Below are 21074 nucleotides of genomic sequence, written 5' to 3'. Positions count from 1 at the left end.
GCTCATCAGAGATGCAACTGTGTGGATTTGGCGCCCTCATGCGACTAAACGAGGATTGTTGTTTAATACTAACCCTCATTGCTAGAAGTAAAATTAAGACAATTCTCAAATAAGACGCCACAGTTCACTTTAACCCTGTACAAATTACATCGAGGGGGCTCGTATTATCCTGCAGGGGTTTATTTTGTTATAATTACTGGTCAATTTGTACTTTATTCCATTTATTTCACGGCTACTTAAATAAATGGACATGAAATATTGATTTCGGTTGAAATTGTTATCCTACTTGCATATTAACGTGCATGAGAATAGAGCAAAATCACAAACAGGGCAACAACATTACAATATTAACTGCTTTATATAATTTTATATAGGCCTATTCATATGCATCCAGGTTAATTTCTCTATGGACAGCTAGCAAATATACATTAGCTATCAATATTTAAATTCCCTCTTATCCGTGTCTCTTTAGCCTACATGTTTCTTGTTCTTCTGAGAGATGTTTTCTTTCTTTTCTTCCCGAGCTTCCGACCATGCTGAATGATTACCATTCATTTACTATGGAAGTATTGTCCAAAAGATTATGAAATAGTTTTGTTTTCTTAGTGTAAGAATTCAGGAAAAGGACGAGCGTCACTATACAGCTGGATTGAGCGGTATTGTCTGTCTATAATTTCAATGAGAATAGCACTAAATATGCAGTACAGACTAATATATACTTAATTTAACACCAAGGGTTACGAGCATTAAACAGTTTAATACTACAGTTCAATATCGATTATAGAGTGGAAATTAGAAGTAGATGATGACTGTTATGATGACTGGCCACCAGGTGTCGGTGTTGTCTAGTTCTTGTGATTTAAACAGTTGAACCGTTGATGTTAAAACAGTTGAAAAGTTAAAAAGTTTATATTTTTAGTCACTTTTTTTTGGGGGGGGGGGGGTGTGGTAATCCCCACAGTGTAATTTACAGTACAGGTGTTGAACACAACATCAGTATAATGTAATCACACAAACAAACAATAAATAGCCTACATAAATACATATTGTCGTAGGTAGAAATTATATTTTCGTGTCTCAGTGGAACTTCGGTCCATGAAAAGTCCAGAAGTGAAGATGCTCTTACGGATGTGATGAGGTATCGTACTGCAGTGGATGTGAGGGGTTATTCGTGATGTTCGAGAGTTTGAACAGCATCTTCCTCTTGGTCACCAGCTTCAGCGATTTCAGTTCAGTCCCGAGGACAGAGCCTGCCTTCCTCAGCATTTTCTGGCATCTTCCCCTTTAATGCTGTTTCGATAGCACACCACTGCATACAAACAGCGCTTGCTACCACAAACCGATAGAACTTAATTTGTTATGGTACTGTGGAACTGCATAATGTTTGTGGTGAATGACCTAAGCCTTCTTAATATTAAAATTATTTATCGTTATTGTATTAATATTAATGTATCGTTTTTATAATGATATTTTGTTAGTATTTAAATTATATTAATTTTATAATATAATAATATATCGTTTAATAATGTATTATTTTATTTGACTTTATCTTAGTTTTATTTTCAAAAATAAGAATTGCGCGCTCCCGTGCTGCCAGGCCTGTTTCCATCAGCTGTCCGTTTATTCATCGCTCTCTCTCTCTTTCTCTCTCTGTGCTTCCCGCCCACACACGTGCTCACCTCTGTGCTCTGATTGGATGAGCAGGAAGGCGATGAGCTCATATTGGTTAAAAATAGCTTCACGCGCTGGGGCTAAAAATAGGCGCGTATATAAAGGCAGGCGTTTGCGCGACGCTCGCCGCACTTACGCAGCAGTAGCAGGGAAGGACGAAACTCCCCGAGAGACAGGGAGAGACTGAGAGATTGCGAAAGGGCGGCGGCCCTTTTCTCTCGGTCCCGCGTCACGGCGCAGTCTTTAACAAAAAAGACAGAAATGGCAAGTTGTTGCGTTTTTCAGTCAGCCCTGGTCTGGGTGTTGCCCGCTGGGGGTGGGGGCTGTATGACTATTTCCTTCCTTCCTCAACAAGTCATGTGTTTTCCCCACTTCAGTTAAATAGAAGCAGGCTGTGATATATTGCATAATATCCGAGAATTATCCACTACACTGTCATTAAACATATTGGTACAGATGGTTTGGAGAATTTCATCGTGCTGTTCTGAATCCAGGATTATCCAGTGGGTGGCAACTCGAAATAATTCCAGCTCCTCTTCGCTAAATTTTGATTCAGTAAGCTCTCTCTCTCAACATTAGCTGGAGTGCGGCTTAGTCATAAGTGTAAAAACAGAACATACTGTTCACTGACAAAATGAAAGCATGATTTCCACTTCTGTGAAAACTTTTTCATTCCAGTCCTGTGAAGGAACTGTCTTGTCACCTATTAAGCGTTCATGACACCCTAAGGCTCATTTCCCAGATAGGTTCTATGAACAGATGATGAAATGTCACCAATCTACATTTTGTTGGTGCAAATTTAGGGCAAAGGTTTGATTTTTATATTGGAGGGGACATAACAGTAGACAACATGCTTTGTAATGTAACTCAGATAATGTCAGTGCTATGACCTGTAGATGAAATTACAACAAGACGGGTTACATATACACATATGTTTAATTGTTTGATCAAAATTATTGCTAGGGACAATTTAATAGTCGCTGGATATTGGTAGGGACATTGTGTACAATGTTTGGGGATCTCAACATTGATGAAACAGCATAAATATCTACTCCACTTGCTGAAAGGGGATAGTTTGGGCAAAAATTAAAACTGCATTTTACTCATCTTCATGTCATTTAAAATATGAGTTTCTTCTGTAAAACAGAAATTTTGAACAATGTTCCCTGTACTTAGTTACATACAGTGACCATGAAAATGCACCATAAAAGAAGTTCATTCAACTTCTGTGTTAAATTTCAAGTCATACATTAGCTTTGTGTGAGGAACGGATCAAAATGCCATCATTCACTAATAATTAATATGATGAATTCTATGGTACTTGTCCATCTGGAAGTTGACAAATAGCCTATGAACTCCATGCATCATTGCTTCTGCAATTAGTCTCGGTGATCACAACTTCCGGTGCAGCACAATGTATGGAAATTATGAGTAAAATAAACAGAAAAATTACATCTTGAGGATGTCACAACATGATAAAAACAATATTGATGCAATTCACCTTTGCTCTTAAAGCATTTAAAGCTTCTAGATTTCATAATTAAAATGTTATGTTGTAATGTACAAAAATATCTTACTTTTTTTTTGTTTTATATGTATATACTATTATTATTTGTGATTGACAGTTAACAGAAATATAACAAATAGTTTGCTACTACCAGTAGCAGTTTGTTAGGGAGAATACTATGCTTTAGCAGAAATGCATAGGGAGTAAGTCTATTGAGGTCTCTGATTAACATGTTTTTATTTCATGAAAAAAAAAAAAGAAGAGATTTTTGATTTTGGACATTCTTGAAAATGTCCACACTTTATGAATAGCAGGTCTGTAATGAGATATAACAAAAGTGTATTGTTTTGGTGAACTACTTACAAAAAGGAAGCAGAAACAAAATAGTATTTTTTCTGTTCACATCATTTACATTCTGCTAGTTTGTAAAGGTTTACACATGAACCTGATCATTCTCTCTCTCTCACACACACACACACACACACACACAGAGTTGCTCCTTATAGAACATCTTTTATTACACAAGATTACCAAGTCTAGTTTACAAATACGGTTTCCAGTCTTGAATGTGTGTACATATAAATACACACGTTCATATGTACAGGTATGTATACATATCAACCCCCACCCACCCCATGCCTCTTTTTTGCTTTAAACAGCTATTTTGTACTTTTGTTCTAAAATCCCAATCTTGCCCTGATCTAAAAGAAAACCTTAAAATTATTCATACATACAGAAACAATCAAGTTCAGCCCTGTTTCATGTTGCAGAAAAAAAGCCCAGCATATGAGGGATGGGCTGAAGTATTGAATTGCAGCTCACAGGATCAAACTTTTCCAATCAGCCCACAGGGTCACATGACAGCATTTGGCAGATGGGCAAGCTTGAATGATACCACAAATTCAGGTAAAGCATAAAAAAAGTCCCATTTGTCCAAGTTCTCTTAAATACTGATAAACATCTCCATGACTAAAAATAAGACCAAAAGGGGAAAAAGAGACAAAACAAAGCTTTTTTTCTGGGATCACGTTCCCAAAAGCATTTGGCGAATGTGACGGGGGAGGAGGGGGGGTTGCCCCTCACACACACTCTTTTTGAGCCCCAGTACAGGCACAGAGTCCAATGGCGAGTATTCACAGCAGACTGCATTTGTTGCCCTTCTTTCCCCTGCGTGCCTGCAGCGCCGCTCTAGTGGCCATTTCAAACACCTCCCGGACACCATCTTTTGTTTTGGCTGAGCACTCCATGTAACCAAATGCTCCAATCCGATTGGCCATGTCTCTTCCTTCCTCTGCCTTAACAGGCTCCTATTGGACAGTCAACACAAAATATGCTGTCAGTACACATTATTTGTGCCTTGAGTTTGTCAAATAGTCTATGTTTATTGAAACCAGAAAAACTAACAACTAATTATCTTAAAAAACGTCCAGTTAAAGAGTACGGTAAACATGAATGTTCTGTGCATATACTCTGTATGTTTACCTGCTTCATCTTAGTCAGCTCCCTGCGTGTGTGTTCATCATTCCGCAAGTCCTTTTTGTTGCCGACTAGGATGATGGGAACATTTGGACAAAAGTGCTTCACCTCAGGTGTCCACTTCTCTGGAATATTCTCTACACAGAAGTCAAAGATCAGAGGTCAATACTGGAGTTTTAACACCGACCGGAGGTCAGTTTCATTAGAAAAAGGAAAGATAATGTAATTACAACATGCATATGTGAGAAAGGTACACACAACAATAGACCAAAGAGAGCATCCTTACCTAAACTGTCAGGACTGTCAATAGAGAAGCACATAAGAATGACATCAGTGTCTGGGTAAGAAAGAGGACGGAGCCTATCGTAGTCCTCCTGTCCTGCGGTATCCCAAAGAGCAAGTTCCACCTATTGGATAAAGAGACACACTGAGCTCAAACGCACATTCAGAACATCCCAAACCATTAAAATGGACTTCCACCACAAAAAGGAGAGATGGAGGTGCCATCAGCATGTTAAGCTAAATAAGGAAAGTGAATCAGGTCAATATTTTCACATTAGAGCCACTTCCAAGAGCTCCAACTGACAGGCAAGGACTTATTTAGCCTATTAAACTAGGTTTTGGGGTCTACATGTGAACACATGATCCTCCAATAGCTAATAATTTGACCTTAAATGAGCATCTGCAATTAACAAGTCATTGTTTTTTTTTTTTAAATTGATTTTTTTGATTAATGTTTTTTTTTAAATGACGTCTATTCGATATTGATTCTCAAAAGCCGTGAATCGATCTTTTCTGGTATTTATTTCAGCAAACATTTAAAAGATGATCTGATTAATGTGAATCTTTTCATTAGTCTTCTCCACTAGATGTCACCCGCTTATTTACCTTGCGCAATGTTACAATAGAAAGCCTGTCACTCATTCGGACGACGCTAGTGCTTTGAGTCTCTGTCTCTCACTATGATGATAAGAACACACGAATATCATCTCCAGCTGCTCCGAGAGTCATTTCTTTAGCATTTTACAGTTTAATTTGACAAAACTACCATCATATCACATACACAGCAGCTGCAAGTTCCTCACGGCAACCCGTCAAAATAAAAGTTCAGTTTAACATGAAGAAACTGTCAAATGTATAACTATTTAGCAGTCTTAAGACTCAATGTAATAACAATGCTACTGCTACTGCTACTACTACTACTACTAAATATTAATAAATCTTTATTTTTAAAAGAATAATCACATTTGTTTTCATTTTAATTTTAACAGTAAACCTCTGTTGTGCAGCACTTTGTTTGCCAAAATAAAAAGGGTTTTTCAATTGATTAGGATAAATTAAATTAATGTTTTATGCCTTCATCTGATTACCAGAAAAAATTTATATGGCCATAATATTGTTTAAAAAAGGACCCTATTAATAAGTTTAAAATACAGGCCTGTTGCTCTTAATTTCTTTTTATAAATTCATCATTTGTAAACTGATGTTTACTGTTATTTTTTTTTACAAATATCAATAGCATTTGTATTAAAACTATATTCACTGAATGTAATAATAAAAAAAATTTGAGAATCGAACCAAGAATTGAATCGAGAGCTTGCGAATCAAAATCAAATCGAATCGGGACATCTGAATCGATACCCAGCCCTAATATTTATGCACATTGTATTTCTCAAGTGTGTTGTGCTCACCTGTTTGCTGTCAACCTCAATGTCGGCGACATAGTTTTCAAACACCGTGGGGACATAGACTTCAGGAAACTGGTCTTTACTGAAGACGATAAGCAAACAGGTTTTACCGCACGCTCCATCTCCTACAATCACCAGCTTCTTGCGAATCGCTGCCATACCTACAAAAGACACACACATACACAGTTAAACACTGCAGCATTGCGCTACCAGTCACCTTTGCAGCAGCAACCGGAATAATTGCTATGGCTATAATGTTGGGATACCTCATTTTTCAATGTCACTTCCTGCGAAATACAAACTCTAATAGGGACGGTGCCATTCGTGGTAGTCCTCTACCATTATAAAGTACTGTAAATACACACCAAACCATCCCTTAGGCCCAGTAATCAAAGCCACACAGGGTTCAGAGACTTCAGAGTCCTCAGTTGACTCATCACAGCCAACGGTGACATCCGACAAGCCTTCAACAGAGTCATTTCAACATGACCACAGCAGAACCAACCCATCCGATCGCATCAACATGACACGGCACTTCATTTTCTGATCCAGAACAGCCGTTTAAATAGAGGCAGATCTGGAAGTGTCTGTTAACTGGGCCAGATGTCTTTGAAGTGCAAGCTGCACCCCAGTGGACAAGATAAAGCTGGCAGCTACAGAACAGAGCCCACATTATTGATGAACAGGCCCGTGGCGATGAGAGCGGCTCAGATGGACAGTAGATTAAACACTGACACACACACACAGAGCAGCAAAGCTAAAGATCAAAGTCTGAAAACCAGCAGAAGAGACAAAGCCTCGGCACTAAAGATCAACTAGTGGTTCTATCTTCCATATGTCCCTCTATATTAAAACTTACATTCATGTGAGAAATTTTCACCCCAGCTTTGTAACTAAAACGAAACACAATATGCATTATAATAAGATGCTGTGCAGGCTGAGTGCCTGGGGAACACCTGAAGATGAATCTGATGTTTATCAGCACCTCCTAATCTAATATTCTCATATCCACATGGATGTCAAAAAGTCGAACTTCATTGGGTTGCATGTGGGCACATGACTTCTGGGACATCCTGATAACTGTGTGGCAACAGTAAGGTTAGCGAAATATTAAAAGTGATACAGATTAGTCTGGATGGCACCTGTACCTTCATTACTGAATCAAGAACTTTCTGTATAAAATGTCTGTAAAAACCACTTGACATTGTACATTGACATACTGATTTATGAAATATTTGCTCTGAAATGTCTTCCACTCATGCTGTCACAGAAACTGTAAATAAGACCCAATGGGAGTTTCAAACCATTGTATGGGATTATAGACCCATATTAATAGGAACATTACGCACAATGACTTCTATCAGTCACTCTGAAAATTTCATGGCATCAAAATACAAGACTTTTGTTACAATATCATAGCTAACTGAAAAAAAAAGAAATTTGTCATTGTGTTGTTCAGCATTGTGACTGCCTGTACTATTGTTTCCCATTAAAAAAAAAATATTTGTATGACATGTAATACATAAACATATCTCACTTGAACACAACTAAATACTGTTTAAAGCTACACTACACTTTTAAGACTGAACTAAAGCAAATTATGGGAAATGACCAGAATAAAGATATAAAGTTCTTTGTGCTACCAAACAAAACAATGCCAAAAATTATCTCAGAAAAACTTATACATTTCAAATGTTCAAGAATACAATAAATCACAAAGGTTAATATACACACAAGAATTAGATTATAATCTCTAAAATTTGCATTAACCACAGTTTATGAATCCTGTGTTTATTTTACATTACTAATCTTATTTATTTAAACAAATGTTGAAAATCCCTCAAGAACAATGTCAGTTATAGGTAAATAAAAGCAATAATCCTCTAGTTAAATCTAAATCTGAGATTATGTGAGTTTATGGGTGTGTCTAGGGTAGTGAGATTCCACCACATATATAACTGTTACCGGTAATATCGAATATAACGACGAAGAAACGCTTGTGTGTGAACTTTACTGCTTTCACCACACTTTTTTGTGTTAGTTTCTGTGTATATATTTATGGGTTTTTTTTTATATGGTTTTTGAGGTTTGGATGCTTCTGAGGGTGGGCTGCGGTTGCTCGCGGAAGCGGCGAATGTTCAGTCGCTGAGCTCTTACCTTTCCGCTATATCAAAAAAGTAGTTTTAAAACAACCAGTCCGCAGCGAATTGAGCTTATAAAGTTTATAATAGCTGCATAAACACAAAAGCGAGAAGAAAAAGTAATCTTACTTGCAGTTTAGATGGCTAGCCGTTTTGTTTTGTGTCAACTGTGGAGCGCCGTCGTCTCTTCTGTCCGATACAATAAACCGTTGACGAGCACGCGCAGAGCGCGGGCATTCAGAAGGGGGAAGGGATTGTATGCACGAGCTCGAGCCACGCCTGCGCGAGCACGTTGAAGAGAGAGTTTATTTGGCGGCGGATGAATGAGTCATTATGAGAGACGGACCACCCTAACAAGGCCGTTTTGTGTTATATATGAAATTAAAAACTAAAAATGTGTGTGTCGTTCATGGAGCAAAAGGGGACTATTATATAACCAACGTACAACTTTTTCCCAGCTTAAAACCCCTAACTGTATAAGCATACCGCTGAATAAAGTTTCGTTGGAAAAGGAAACTCTAAAAATCAAACTATATTGCTTTAAATGTAATCAGCTTCAAATGTTATGCTCGGTAGACTTGTTTTAGGAAGCAAAAATTAAGAGATAGCGTGTAAAAACTGAGCATAGGACTTCCCTCAAACTGAAGGAGAAAAGACGATGATAATGCGTGTTTGATGCGCCATCTATCGGCAACTGTGCCTCATTACAATGTCTTTAGTCTACAAACAAACCCACCGGATAAAAGAATCTTTAACTTAAAAATGAGATGCCAATAAGAACGACAGCCTCAGTCACCATTCACTTTTATTGCACTTTTTGTTTCATAAAATGAAAGTGAATGGTGACTGAGACTGTCTTTGGCCTAACATCTCATTGTGTGCTGCAGTTAGTCATATGGCTGAGTGGTTCAGGGTGAGTAAATTACAGAATTGCTATTTTGGGGGAGGTGGGGGATATATTGTGGCTAGTTCCACATCTTATCAAAGCCTCGGCACTAAAGATCAACTAGTGGTTTTATCTTCCATATGTACATCCATGTAGGAGATTTTTCCCCCTAACATCAACACGTCTATCTAAATCAAAACACAATATGACTTATGCATTATAATGAGATTCTGTGCAGGCTGAAGGCCTGGGTAACACCTGAAGATTAATATGTTAATCAGCAGCTCCTAAACTAATACAGGTCCTTCTCAAAAAATTGGCATATTGTGATAAAAGTTCATTATTTTCCATAATGTAATGATAAAAATTAAACTTTCATATATTTTAGATTCATTGCACACCAACTGAAATATTTCAGGTCTTTTATTGTTTTAATACTGATGATTTTGGCATACAGCTCATGAAAACCCAAAATTCCTATCTCAAAAAATTAGCATATTTCATCTGACCAATAAAAGAAAAGTGTTTTTTAATACAAAAAAAAGTCAACCTTCAAATAATTATGTTCAGTTATGCACTCAATACTTGGTCGGGAATCCTTTTGCAGAAATGACTGCTTCAATGCGGCGTGGCATGGAGGCAATCAGCCTGTGGCACTGCTGAGGTGTTTTGGAGGCCCAGGATGCTTCGATAGCGGCCTTAAGCTCATCCAGAGTGTTGGGTCTTGCGTCAGTAAACCATTTACCAGTGGTTTTGGCACTGTGAGCAGGTGCCAGGTCGTGCTGAAAAACGAAATCTTCATCTCCATAAAGCTTTTCAGCAGATGGAAGCATGAAGTGCTCCAAAATCTCCTGATAGCTAGCTGCATTGACCCTGCCCTTGATAAAACACAGTGGACCAACACCAGCAGCTGACATGGCACCCCAGACCATCACTGACTGTGGGTACTTGACACTGGACAGGCATTTTGGCATTTCCTTCTCCCCCGTCTTCCTCCAGACTCTGGCACCTTGATTTCCGAATGACATGCAAAATTTGCTTTCATCCGAAAAAAGTACTTTGGACCACTGAGCAACAGTCCAGTGCTGCTTCTCTGTAGCCCAGGTCAGGCGCCTCATGCCGCTGTTTCTGGTTCAAAAGCACACGCCTGTGCACGGTGGCTCTGGATGTTTCTACTCCAGACTCAGTCCACTGCTTCCGCAGGTCCCCCAAGGTCTGGAATCGGTCCTTCTCCACAATCTTCCTCAGGGTCCGGTCACCTCTTCTCGTTGTGCAGCGTTTTTTTGCCACACTTTTTCCTTCCCACAGACTTCCCACTGAGGTGCCTTGATACAGCACTCTGGGAACAGCCTATCCGTTCAGAAATTTCTTTCTGTGTCTTACCCTCTCGCTTGAGGGTGTCAATGATGGCCTTCTGGACAGCAGTCAGGTCGGCAGTCTTACCCATGATTGCGGTTTTGAGTAATGAACCAGGCTGGGAGTTTTTAAAAGCCTCAGGAATCTTTTGCAGGTGTTTAGAGTTAATTAGTTGATTCAGATGATTAGGTTAATAGCTCGTTTAGAGAACCTTTTCATGATATGCTAATTTTTTGAGATAGGAATTTTGGGTTTTTCATGAGCTGTATGCCCAAAATCATCAGTATTAAAACAATAAAAGACCTGAAATATTTCAGTTGGTGTGCAATGAATCTAAAATATATGAAAGTTAAATTTTATCATTACATTATGGAAAATAATGAACTTTTATCACAATATGCTAATTTTTTGAGAAGGACCTGTATTCTCATATCCTCATGGACATCATGAAAGTTCTGGGCCTTCAGATGAACCTTCATTCATGAAACAAGAACTTTCTGTATAAGACGTCTGTAAAACCACTTGAGACTGTCTTTTGCCTAACATGGTAAAGCTCATGCAGAACCTGCATGTTCATTTAAATTTGTTATTTTCATACATTTATACAATAGTTTTTTCTTTACATTTTTATATTCATCAAGGAATCCTGTAAAAATGTACCAGTTTCCACAAAAATATTAATCAGCGCAACTGTTTTTAAAATTGACAATAAAAAATGTTTCTCAAGCAGCAAATCAGCATATTAGATAAATTAGATATTAGAATTTCTGAAGGACCATATGACACTGAAGACTCAAGTAATAACTGCAGAAATTTCAGCTTTCCCATCAGAGGAATGAATTACATTATATTAAAATATAAAACAGTTCTTTTTAACAATATTACTGTTTTTACTGTATTTTGGATCAATTAAATGCAGCCTTGCTGAGCATAAGACTTGTCAAAAACAAAAATCCTACAGACTCCAATGAATGGTATACACTCACACACAGATATAAACACTTAACTAATAATGTGAATAACAAAGCACTGATTGATTGTTTCGAATCAATAAGGTCTTCTGGGACAGGTGTGCTCTTCATTCAGTCTTTATTATAGATGTAATAGAAACATCAGAAAATTAGGCTGAAACCTGAATAAGAGAATAAGTCTGCGAGAGAAGCATCAAGGCTGACACCTAGGAACCATGAGAAAACAGATCAACAATTACTAGAAAAAGGTAAAGAAAAAAGGGTTAAAAATATTAGTGTAAATTTCAGGAACCCTAATCAAAAATTGTAACATTAAATGAAACTCAAGCCACGTTGTGTAGACAATCTGTGTTTTATAAAAACAGGTCCATTATGCAAGCTCATACTTTAGAGTGCAACACTCTATCAAAGCCAACACATATAGACAGATCATTAAATTACAGATGAGGAAAAGGGTACAACAGGGGACAGAATCAGATTCTGTATTGCTATTATCATTTCAAACTATTCTGAACAAAAATATCTTTGAAATGACTGTATCCAACTTTCTCCTCACTGTGCCTCCACCTATGAAATCATCATGACTGAAACAGGAAATCAAAGGGCCACAACCTTATCAATGAGAGCAGGACCTTAAATTAGATATCACGCATTCTTCGAAAAGTCCCAAATTTTGCATAAACATTCTTCACCTTTAGCAATCCTGCCCTTGAAGTTCCAGACATTCTTTTGATGCCGTTACATCAGTAAGCAGCAAAAAATCCTATCTTCTGCCCAATAAATATGAGGAATCTTGCCTTTTTTCTGATACTAGGCCAAAAAAACAAAAACAAAAAGAGGCAACCCATAAACATTTGTAGAGTCTGCCATATATTTAAAAACTGAATCCCATAAACCATTAGAGCATTTATTCAAAAGGATACTTCCCAAAAACCTGACACAAGAGGCAAGAGGGAGAGAAGATATTCTTGTTTTTACAAAGCAGAAGTACTGGAGCACTGCAGATGCTATGAATCAGGCTAGTCCAAGGGTTTTTTTGTACAGCTGAAAAACGGAGTATGGATGTCTTTGTCATTTAGTTTAGGTAATGTGTTCATTTAGTAGCAACTCCTCGTTTTTGTGTGTAAAACATTACCAAGATAATGTGTGTTTGTGTGAGATGTCTCCAGTAGCGTTTGTGATTGTAAGGATAAACTGAACTCTGCAGGACAAAAACAAGGATTGTGTGTGTGTCATTTTGTGTTAGGAATGGGTTGGAGCATCTTCAAAACTTATGATGCTGGACTCCTGTTGTCCCGTAGGATTTTGTGTGTTGCTGGGTGCTGGTGGCAAAGTCTCTCGGCTTGAAAGGAGAGGAGTGTCTGTTCGCACCTCCTCATCTTCATCATCCTCCTCGTCTTCCATGCTGGGCCAAGCCGACTGGTCTTCCACACGCTTCAGACGCTCATTCAGAGCTTTCAAAGCAAGTTGCCTGAGGGGAAACACAAAAAAATTAACTGATGCTGCTATTCGCCAATAAACAGACATGGATGCATCAAAACTGTGATCAGACTGGTCTGTGTCAAATTTACTTACTTTATTAGCTCTAGAAATGCACAATATGTCGGTACCATATTGGTCCTTGGTCGATATTAGAGATTTGTTTTAAATGTATTCAACAATTAATTAAATAAAGTAAAATAAAACAAACTTTAGAAGTACTAAAATAAATATAAATATGTTTTAGTACTTCTAATATAAATAATATATTTATAGTTTAAGATTTGTTACATGTTTTTATTTTTATATTTTCAGTTTTCTTATAATTTTTAATTGTAATTTAATTATTTAATTATACCTCCGCCTTTCTGCGTCTTGTGGGTCTGTGCCTGGTAGGCTGATGGTGATGGAGGATGGAGCCCCGACATCATATCGCTTCACCATCTTACGACAAACTTTTATCTTCACAAGGGCAGCGTGCACAAGCCCAGCTGCAAAGCCAACGGCAGGCTGGAGTGCCTCTGGGAAGAACGAGGCGAAGGCAAAGTGGTCTGACATGTCTCCACGCCCCCTAGAGTGCCTCTGGTAGAAGCGCAGGTAAACCCACCCGGACAGAGCGCCGTACCCGCATGCTGCTAGTGGAGCTGAAGAGTCAAGCAGCCCTGCTAGCCGCAGGACGGCTATTGCTAGTAAAGCTAGCGCTGGGGCGGCTTTCAAGCGTACTTGAGGAACTCGAAGCACTGTTGTGTCTCCTGCAGTCTGCCTCAGCGCTACAAGAACGCCCCCCAGAAAAGCAGGTGTGCCGTACACCCGCACGGCAAACAGGTAGTCCAGGTCAAAGGTGGCAGCGTAGGTGAGAAGATAAGAGAGTCCAGATAGGAGACCGGCTGCTACATTTACCACAGCGAAGAAGATCAGCAGCTCCAGCGCTCCCCATAATGGCTCCAAAAGCCGCCCAGCAACCATTACAGTAGCAATGTTCACCGCCACGCCGAGAATGTGTTGCTCCACCACTGCATGGGTCAGAAGCGTCCAAATCCAGAAGTTTGGTGGGAAAAGGAAGCCAGGTGTGACGCCAAGCAGGTAAGGGGTGTTAGCAGCCCAGGAGAGCAGGTACATCAGGATCACTGTGGCACATATGGACTTGACCACCACGCTCGTGCTCGCGAGTGCACTCAAAAAGTGCTGCCGTGCCACTGGCAGGTAACGGTTCATCCTGACAGATTCGAGTCCTCAGTTGTAAACGCTCCGGAAATGGCAAGCCTAAGAAATCAGCAGCTTATGTCAAATATGAGGGACACAACCAGGAGATGAAACCCAGACATCAACATGCAAGAAGTTTGACCTCATCAACAGAGGTTCGGCAACATAAGCTACTTTGGGATGGTTTCTTAGATGAAGATTGTGGAGAGAAAATGACAGTACTACCTCACACTGGTCTCACAGGTGACTGCAACACTTGTGGTGAGATAAGTAGATCTTATCCTCCCCCAAAGAACAAAGAACTGTCGCTTTAAATAATATTGTTACCTAGTAAATAATACAAATATTCTGATCTTCTGATTCTGATATAATACAAATATTCTGATCTTCCAGTATGCGTACAAAATATTTTTAAATAACGTTACTAAAGCTTTAGTCAAGGTAACGTCAACTTTCTTGCTGAAGAAATAGGTGACCTTACTGACAAAACAATATTTTGACTATCTACCTGCCCAGGTCTTCCTGTTTCTGAGTTGTTAATGTATAATTCTTCACTTATGCGTTTCTATAAGGGTCACCTGAGCTACTCTACCTGTTTATCGACACCGTCTGCTAACACTCCATAAACCTCACCTCCTCGATTTGTTTTAACACATTTTCATGTCAGTTTGAGAGTTTCATGTCTTATATAAATCTTTTGGTCTTAGTTCAGGCACTTGCCGTTTGTTTTAAGGGTAAAGCACGCGAAGAAAGACGAGCTATGAACAGCTTTCTCTCCGGTGGCATGTCCTCTCAGATCGGCCTGGAGTCGCAGTTCAGTCCGGGGATTTCCTCTCACAACAGGCCTCCAGGTAGCAGGTTTGAAGCCAGTAAGCGTGAACCCGAAACAAGCGTCCCGGCTTTTCTTTTTAACATCCTAACGTCGATATTTCTTCTGAATAAACCTTGTGTTTTGTTGTTTAAGAGCGTGGCGTTTCCAGCAAACAGCCACAAAGCACAAACATCAGATTTGCAAACGTCACCGTTCAGCTTTGCGACTGGGCGTGTCGTTTACGGCACTGTTGGGCTAAGACTGCTGGGAAATGCAGTTTTTTCCCATGAACGCGAAGGCAAGTCGTTTCTTTTTCAAGTCGTTAAACAGTCGTTTTCTTTTACCTGATCAGTGATTATTTTTATGCTACCAGCAGTATGGTTTTTGACACTAGATATACAATAGTGACTGGTAGCTACAATTTGATACAAATGGGCTAATTGTTATTTTGCTGCTAGTCACTATTCCATTAGTGACAAATAATTTTCCATTGTTCCTGTGTGACGTTTACCAGTATTGGGTGAATTTTCGTGGGTGAAATTCAGTCATTAATCCAACGAGATCAGGAATTTCGTGGAAGACCTCGAGATTTTCCAACGCAGATTTCGCAACAGGTTCAAGGTCACGCGGATTGACTTTGTGTCGCACCACAGCCTACTGGTGACAAATTATTATTTTTTAAAATTTTAATTTACTAGTAACTACATTCATACATATAACATACAATATTACCAAGTAGGCCTATTCTTTAGTTAGCAGTAACTATTCAACTATTCCTAATAGCCACTTGCTTCTAAAAACAGAAACTGATTGCATTGATTAAAATAGCAATGTAATCGTTTAACAATGCTAGTAGAAAAGAAAAGATAACACTAATATCGAATGAACAGGTAATAGTAGGCTAATTAAATGAATATTACTAGTCACTACTGGAGTAAATATTAGTCTCTAGTCTAATTCGTCAAAATAATTAGTTACTACTGAAATTAAAAAAAGCTACTAATCACTATTGGATAACGTCACTGAAAAAGAAAAAAAAAATATTAGTTTATAAGCAATAAATGTCAAATACCTGTCAAATGAAGCGACAAAGCAAATGCGTTGTCCTTTCTAGTCCACTAGATGGCGGACAAAAGTCATCTCACACTGGCTTCGTTGAGCCCAGTCGTGATGTACCTCAGTGATCAGATATCTTGCATTCCGTCAGAGTCTGAAAAGGTTATTCAGTTATACAGAGGGTGTGACCTCAGTTGTGATGAACACCATGTACAAAAAGGTCTCGGCTGCTCCTTCAGGTGTTCTCACCTGTAGATCTGGGGTCTCGCATACCCGCTGAGATGCTGACAGGTGTTGTTGCACATATTGTGTCCTCACAGAGCACACAGTGATATTTAAGCCAGCAAGGATAACATGTTCTCACCCTCTCACGCACAAAACAATTCCTGACGTCTACAAAGGTTTTGCTCTTCCACAAATTCAGTAGGCCTGTGGTTTTAATGTCAATGGTTTATGTCCAGTCATCCGTTCTGCCAGCACACACACATTTATCTATCATGGCCAAGACTTTCCATTGACTTTCCAACTTATGTTCTGAGCTAATGTTTTTTCTATCCTCCAATCCTAAATCATTCATTTTTACATTTTTATTAAGACAGTTTAACTGTGTTTGTGGGGAACATCTGGTATCCAAAATGTTTTAATATCCAAGGATAATTTGGTTCTAATACCTAACTGCTTACAAGAATGCAATTAAACCCAACAGAAATCTTTATTTGGATTTTAATATAATTATTTAGTATCATAAAGCCATTTTCAGACTACTGACTGCTGGCCATAAAGTTGAAAAAACAAAAACAAAAAAAAGTTAGAAAAAATTCAAATTAATTAAGTTTAAGCTAAAGCTAAATAGACATCATTTACTAAAATATTTAATCAATCATTAAAATTTAAACTGAATTTAAATTAAAACAGAAAATATAAAAATAATGTTAAATCAAAATATAAATACGATAATTGTTCATAAATAATTCTTTACACTGAGCTGACCTTAAAATCAATCTATTTTTCATACTGTATATTATAATGCTGTGACTAAATTAACTCACATCATTTTCTTTTTTATATTTATATATATATTTTGAAGAAATAACTAATTTTAATATCGGACAACATCATTCAAGATTAGATCATTTGGACCCCACAATGTAAAACCCAAACACACAGTGAGTGATATTTTCTATCTTCTAAACCTAACCCTAGCAGAAACCTTCATTTGGATTTTCATTACATCATTATTTAGTATGTTCATAAAGCTATTTTCCTTATGAGGACCACTGGCTGCTGCCCAACTCCCACACACACACCCTGAATACTAAGCAGAACCTTTCTGCAAATTCAATATGTCACATTTCTAGGAAAAGGAAGGTTGTGACCCTCTAACAGCATTCTTTTATTTTTATTGCATTATGAAGGAGTTCTGTCTCCTGTCTCACTTGCCTCCAGTGCCACATTTCCCCAGCACACCTAAGCATGACGAATCAACACCTGGTGAAAACACTTGGTTAGGAGACACAAATGCATGTCATGCATTTCAATGTGAGAGAAGGACTCAAGGAGAAAAGAAAAAGAAAGATAATGGTGAGGGCAGAGATCAATGTCACTGAAAATTGCAGTCTGTCCGAGACTTTGAATATACACTCACATGCAAACGCAAACACATGCGGAAACACACACTATCTGTCCTCTCCAATTCTGTCAGTCCCAGATTACGTCTCTTCTCATCTGTTGTCCTTATCACTCTTTAGCTGCTGTCTCACGGCAATTTGTACATATTTTACCAGGTGGCTAATTCGTACAAATTCATACGATTTTTGCTAAATCATACATATTTTACGATTGCACAATTCGTTTGAAGTTGTATGAATGGCCTACAACTAACCTCGCCCATAAACCTACCCATCCCTGGGGTCTAGACAAATCGTACAAAATCGTACGAGTGAGGTCGTATGAATTCGTACGAATAAGCCACCTCGTAAAATACGTACAAATTGGCGTGAGATAGCGTTGGTCAGTTTGCTGCTCTTTGCTCCATCTTCTTTAACCATTTCTGTCAAAAACTCTGTGGTACTCCACAGAAAAAAATGTTACAATTTGAGTGAACTACCCCTTTAATGTCTTTTTATATCCAGCATGAAATGGAATCTTCATCACTGATATCATGTGATGTGCACTATATCAGAACGGTGCTGTGGGCTTGTGTCATTTTTTGTTTTTCCAGGCCTTTTGATGCCACTAGACCAGACAAGACCAGGCATTCCCAATTAAAGCTTCTGGTCTGCTGCCAAACTTATTCACAGTCACTGTTCATGGAATGTGATCATCAATTACAGAGACTGTGAGAAAGAGAGAGTGGACATAACCTCGGAATTGAAACTGCTGAACAGTAAAAAGCACAGTTCCAGTGTGATCAATGCAAAATCAAGATACCCAGATGAGATTTATCATAAAGTTAAATTGATACACAAGATGTTTGATAAATCAACAAACAATGAATGCAAGCACTTCTGCTTTATAGAAGCACAGTATGTGTCTGTCTGCAACACGTTCACTAATATTAAGCTGATTTTCACTGTCTCCAACTTTCATGTCTTCCATCTGGACTTTTATGTTTAGTTTGCATTTTGCCCTGTTTTGTTCCTGTTCCCTTTTTCTAGATTTGTAGTTCTTTTGGTTCCCATCATTTCTCCTTGATGATTCACCCCTGTGTCTATTTAGTCTTGTTATCCCCTGTGTATTTAAGCGCTTGTGTGTCTCTGTGTTTATTGCCAGGTTTTTATCCTGCCTAGGCTGTTATGTTGGTGTGTTTACTTGTTTTATTTATTAATTCCTGGAGTTCAGTCTGTTACTTTGTTTATCAGTTCTTTAATGTCTTAAATCTTATTTGTATTTGAATCCAACTGTTCGTCGTCTTTGAGTTTGACCAGCGCTACACTGACATTTGTGTATAACTGTCGCATTTTGAAACTTTTAAACTGGTCATTAAACAGCCTTCTGCAACATGGCAAAAAGAATGAATAATGAATGTATGAAAATATCCACACAAAACAAACGATCACCAATATGTCTGAAAGTAAAACAGAAAAGATTTAAACCCTATAGGGCTCATCAATATGTTCTAAATAATTTTTTTTATTCTTAACGTTTAGTCTGTCATTGTTAAATGTTCAGTTTTATATACTTGTTTATTTTATTTATTTATTTTTATTGTTGTTAAATTTGTTAATTGCCACTTTCTTTGTTTACTCTGCACTGCACATTTTATTTTACTCCAGTTTTATTTATTTTTCATTTCACACTAATATATTGTCTATGCATCTTTGATTTACATCTGTATATTTACAATATAATTAATTATAATATAATTACATCTCATATGCTCACAGTACAGTACAATAAATCACACTAAAACTGATTAAAATCCCCCTCATATGATTGTAAAGCACTTTGGGTGTAGAATGAAAGCACTATATAAAAGCATAATTCATTCATTCATAAAAATGAGAGTGAAAGAACAGAGAGATAGGGAAATGGAGGGAAAGGGGGAAAGAAAGAGAAACAAAAAGAAAATGAAAGAAGACCCAAATAACTTTACGAATGTATAAGCAGGAATTATTATAATAAAAGTATGATGTAAGTATGATGAAAAACCTTTCTTGCATGGTCAGTGAAGTAGGCTAAAGAAATGAGAGAGAGATCAGGAAAAACAAACCCCTGATTTAATTTTTTAATTCACTGATTTCTTTAAAAACTGTCAAAGCATTATTCAACAAAACCATGTCATCAGAAAAACCCAACAGTGAAAAGCACTTGGAACGTTTGTTCTTTTTTTGAGACAGTCATGGTGATGTAAAAACTGTAAAAACCACATCAGACAGCAACGGTTTCTGCTTCCATTGAGCAGAGACACTCTTGTCAATAAAAACCATCTTGACACTTTTAGAGAACAAATTATTTAGGGACACAAAAAAAAACATTTCAAGATACAAAATACAACTGAAGTTCTGCCAAAGTATCTGGTCAAAACATTATCAAAGCATTCTGAGATTTTAGAACATTGCAAATGTTCCTAAATGTTCCTGAAGTGTAGCACTTAAATTATGGGAAACAATTAAAGGGGTCATATGACGTTGCTAAAAAGTGTATTTGGTGTAATGCAATGTGCTTATGCGGTTTAAGGTTAAAAAAACACATTATTTTCCACATAATGTACACATGCCTTTCTGAAACGCATCAATTTTTAGAAAGCTCATCATTCTGAAAAGTGAGGTGTACGCTGATTGGCCAGCTATCCAGTGCATTTTGACTGGCCGAATGCCTCAAGCGTGTGACTGAAATGTTACGGTCCTTAACATACTGTGATGCTGTGTGTCCCGGTGCGACAAGACAAAAATAATGAAACCCATTACAAATGAGACATTTGTTGCATCCAGTGGGGACATAATTACTGATTATAATGACTTATAATTTTTTTTATGCATTGCGTAGCATATAGCACTGTGTAAACATCAAACCATGTCTGAATTTATGATCAGAGAAATGACAAGACAAAAACAATGAAACCCATTACAAACGAGACATTTGTTGCATCCAGTGGGGACATAATTTCTGATTATAATGACTTATAATGTCTTTTTTCGCATTGCATTGTGTATCGCGCTGCATAAACATAAAACCATGTCTGCATTTGTGATCGGAGAAACAACAAACAGCAAGCACTACTCTACACTGCTCAAAACTCGCGTTTGAATCATCATTGGCAAATTCTTTAAATATGAAAACGTACTTACAGGCTGTGAGTCAGAAGTGCCAGACTGTCCTTGCAAAGT

The 21074-nt window shown here is 37.9% G+C and overlaps 2 protein-coding genes across 2 annotated transcripts; both read right to left on the bottom strand.

Annotated features, from left to right (window-relative positions):
- Positions 1-3671: 3671 nt before the first annotated feature.
- On the bottom strand, positions 3672-8766 carry rhoab (ras homolog gene family, member Ab). Its single transcript, XM_019085007.2, has 5 exons — positions 8613-8766; positions 6346-6503; positions 4941-5061; positions 4661-4791; positions 3672-4485 (listed from the first exon to the last, which is right to left on the bottom strand). Exons 2-5 carry the CDS (start codon positions 6499-6501, stop codon positions 4312-4314), a joined length of 582 nt encoding a protein of 193 aa, XP_018940552.1. The 5' UTR covers positions 6502-6503; positions 8613-8766; the 3' UTR covers positions 3672-4311.
- Positions 8767-11797: 3031 nt separating this feature from the next.
- On the bottom strand, positions 11798-15434 carry LOC109068167 (transmembrane protein 115-like). Its single transcript, XM_019085023.2, has 3 exons — positions 15099-15434; positions 13534-14438; positions 11798-13167 (listed from the first exon to the last, which is right to left on the bottom strand). Exons 2-3 carry the CDS (start codon positions 14388-14390, stop codon positions 12939-12941), a joined length of 1086 nt encoding a protein of 361 aa, XP_018940568.1. The 5' UTR covers positions 14391-14438; positions 15099-15434; the 3' UTR covers positions 11798-12938.
- Between the last annotated feature and the right edge of the window lie 5640 nt (positions 15435-21074).

Source organism: Cyprinus carpio, chromosome B8 (genome assembly GCF_018340385.1).
Source record: "Cyprinus carpio isolate SPL01 chromosome B8, ASM1834038v1, whole genome shotgun sequence".
NCBI lineage: Eukaryota > Metazoa > Chordata > Actinopteri > Cypriniformes > Cyprinidae > Cyprinus > Cyprinus carpio.
This window is presented reverse-complemented; position numbering and strand designations above follow the sequence as displayed.